The following is a 3,505-nucleotide window of genomic DNA, read 5'->3' as shown; positions in this document are numbered from 1 at the left end:
TATATATATATATATATATATATATATATATATATATATATATATATATATATATATATATATATATATTATACTACTCTCAGTAAAAATACTAGCTAATTGATCCGAAAACATACAACCTTCTGTATAAAATGATTCTTCTTATTTGTTACATTTCTTTAACCTTTCTTATAATGTTAAAGTTTGATTTTAGTATCCTTTCGGCTATCTCTTGTGGGACATTATCTTAATTATTTAGAAATATTAATTGTATTGAAGTTTTAGTGATATTTTATTGTTACATGCATTATCTTTTAACTATTTCTAATAGAGGGATGCATGCAATTGTAGATTTGTAGATGGTGGATTAGGGGGAAAAAGGACTTTAAAAAAATTAAAGTAGAGTAAAATAGAAAAAAAAAAAAGTATACCAAATATCAGTGATATATTAATTACCGCACGATTATTATACCTTTTTCATCATCCCTTAACCAAAAGGTTTAACACAAGAAAAGTAGTTGCACTTGTAGATTTTGATCTGTCTCTTGCCCTAATAAGATATATTCGAATATAATATTTGTTCGGTTGTTCCGTATGGCATATAATAATCAAGAAAATATAAAAATTGCATCTTTTTTTTTTTGTTGGTTTGAATTAACTAATTTCTTCAATTATTTCGAAAAATAAATTTACCTGGGAGTTTCTCTGGATGAGTATAGCAAATCCCGTTTTCACCTTCAATTGTGGGAATGAACTCATCAATAAGAGGATGAAGTTTCCGGCTGTCGGAAACAGACTTCGCCTGCAAATGCTCCAGAATTTCTTGATCGGAAGGATCAAACTTCACGCCAGCGGGTAGACCAGGCAAATCATGTATCCCCTTCAAGTTCAAATTTTATTTTCAAATTAAATATGCATGTATAATTTCCTTGCTGAGTTAATTTGATATGAATTTAGTCCTCTAATTATCACTCATTTTCAATTTTAAGTCATTAACTTTTAAAGCAATTAAATTTAATACTTGAGTATCGATCAAATTCTTTCTAATTGTGATTCACTGTATGTTTTTTCCTGTGTGAATGTTTAATATTGATGGTGAAATTAGAGCAACTATAATAAGAAAATTATGACTTTATTTTCTAAGCATGTGAAACAATTGACACAATAGTTATAACTTTTTAATTTTATTCTGAATGTTAACAATTAGAAAAGTTAACGGCATATTCCAATTAAAAATAATTTGATAATTTTAAAAGTTAAGAACTAAAATTGAAAATAAGTTATATTTAGATCACTAAATTCGGAATTAAATTAAGTCTATACATGCAATATACCTGACTTTCAAGTTGTATGCTATGGCCACATGAAGGGCAAGTGACGCTGCGAATTCTGGACGTCGCGACGGCGGCGTTATCGTCGTCGGAGGGGATTATCTGGAGGGGCGGTTGGTCGCCGGTAGCGGAGTTGTTACACCATGTCATCTCTGTTGCCGGAGCATCGCCAACTGAGTTAATTTCTCTTCTCTCCAGCTTAAAGCCTCTTCTTCTCCCTGTCCCTGGGCCTCCCAGAAGCTGAAATATAATGAAAATTTGGGGAGAAAAAAGATAATAATTTTATTTTTTTTAAAAAAAATGGTACGACTGTAGAAGCACGTTTTAGAGGTAAAAAAAATACAAAATCTTTTCTTCAACTTCTTGATTGGTGTTGATGGTGGGAAGGAATTGAATTCCCTATCTTTTCTGTTTCTCTTTTTCTTGATTGAACAGATCCTGTTTATAATAGAGAGGAAGGAAAGGAGGGGTGGAATTTTCTTGCTATTCTGTGAAAGGAACAAGAGGAATGTATGAATATATTTTTCCTGTTTCCAGATTTTATTTTTATATCCTTAACTTTATTTTTTTTTTTAATAAAAAACATTTTAGGTTGCTTGGACGTCAAGTTTGGTTTTGTTAATGTGTATATACACATGTACCAGAATAAATGCAGTTTTGGACTTTCATCACACTTTTGTCCACTATTCCTTGATACTTTTTAATTTTTTTAACAAACCTAAAACACGCATCTGCTACCGTTAATTGTCAAACAAAGTCATCTTCTCATCACGTTCATCGGAACTATTTCTATTTTAAAATAGATATAAAACACAACTACTACTCCTAGAAGTTAATGAATTAGGAATTTTTTTTTTTTTAGTGACCGAGGAAAACCACAGTCACTACTTGTGAGAACCACAAGGAAATAAATTAGCCTAAGTTGTTCATAGTTAACTGGCTCAAACTAAGAAGACCAATAGATCATTCTCATTAGGAGTCAAACTTGGAATAATTTTATACTTACCCAGCTAACAACCTGACCAACTTGATTGGGATTATATTGTTCCATATTTTTTTTTTCATAATTTAATGTTGGGGTTGGGGTGGGGTAAGTAAACTAAAAAATAGTTGGTAAAACCTAATGTGTTTTTATGTTGAAAACCTAATAATATATATATGTGTAAAGAAAACAGTAGGAACGTAGTAGTGGTTATATATGTAGAGTGGAGATGGGGCAAAGAGAGGGATTCTTGAAGGACGTTTCACCTCTTTTAGCCACAAGTAGCTAAGATACACAGTGCTTGAGCTTTAGCTGCAGTGTCAACCTAGAGTGCTTCTAAAGTTATATTCACTCTTACTAAAATATATATTCCTCTGTAAAATAGGGTTGGTATTATACCATACATATGCTATACGTTCCAACAAATATGAAAGTAACAATTCTTGTATAATTAAATAGGGTTGGTATTATATATATACAATACATATATTCATTGTTATTTATGTAATTGAAAGAATATTGTGTTAAACCTAGTAATTTGGTTCGTTATGTAGATACTATACAACTATAAAGTCAGAAGTTTTAATATTTGTTTAAGTTGTAGGCATAACCTGTGCTAATTAATGATATGTTATAATCACAATATTGGGTTTTTTTTAGAACAAATTTGGATATACATCCCTTGACACCAAAATGTATTGAAAATATGAGGACCAATAAAACGTAATAAGTAAATATAGGATGTACCCAAAGAGTATTATATATTAATATGAATGACAAAGAAAACATGTAATCATTACTTAATTGTGTGCATTGAGGTATACAGAAACATGTCCCCTTATGTGAACCATAGTAACACGTCCCCTCACGGCCTCATGTGAACCATAAGCTTCTTCTTTTTTTTTTTTAATCGGGTAACACGGAGATTCGCATGGGGTTAGACTCCAATACCAAATCGAAGCTTGCCATTCATCTCAACTAAGAGCCCAAGTTAATAGTTGGATTGCATATTTAGGTTTATATATCTTAAATACTCAATACCCCATACTCCACCCATCCCAAAAATTTTAATAAATATTTATGTATATATTATTATATTAAGATTAAAAATTCTCAGTTGACCACCTTCATTTAAAAAAAAGTAATTTATATATATATATATATATATATATATATATATATATATATATATATATATATATATATATATATA

At 30.0% G+C, this 3,505-nt stretch overlaps 1 protein-coding gene across 3 annotated transcripts in view; it reads right to left on the bottom strand.

Moving 5' to 3' along the window:
- The window catches only part of LOC116029476 (NAC domain-containing protein 73-like), a 7,042-nt gene extending 5,208 nt beyond the window's left edge, over positions 1–1,834 (bottom strand). The window contains exons 1-3 of one of the 3 annotated variants that reach the window (XM_031271518.1): positions 1,654–1,833; positions 1,314–1,550; positions 673–859 (exon numbers count right to left, since the gene is read on the bottom strand). In XM_031271518.1, coding sequence (XP_031127378.1) covers positions 673–859; positions 1,314–1,460 — 334 coding nt within the window. In that variant the 5' untranslated portion in view covers positions 1,461–1,550; positions 1,654–1,833. Of the gene's footprint in view, positions 1–672; positions 860–1,313 lie in introns of all 3 variants that reach the window. The other 2 variants (XM_031271519.1, XM_031271517.1) reach the window with 2 other exon arrangements.
- Positions 1,835–3,505: the final 1,671 nt, after the last annotated feature.

The sequence above is a fragment of the Ipomoea triloba genome, chromosome 9, assembly GCF_003576645.1.
Source record: "Ipomoea triloba cultivar NCNSP0323 chromosome 9, ASM357664v1".
Classification (NCBI taxonomy): Eukaryota; Viridiplantae; Streptophyta; class Magnoliopsida; order Solanales; family Convolvulaceae; genus Ipomoea; species Ipomoea triloba.
This window is presented reverse-complemented; position numbering and strand designations above follow the sequence as displayed.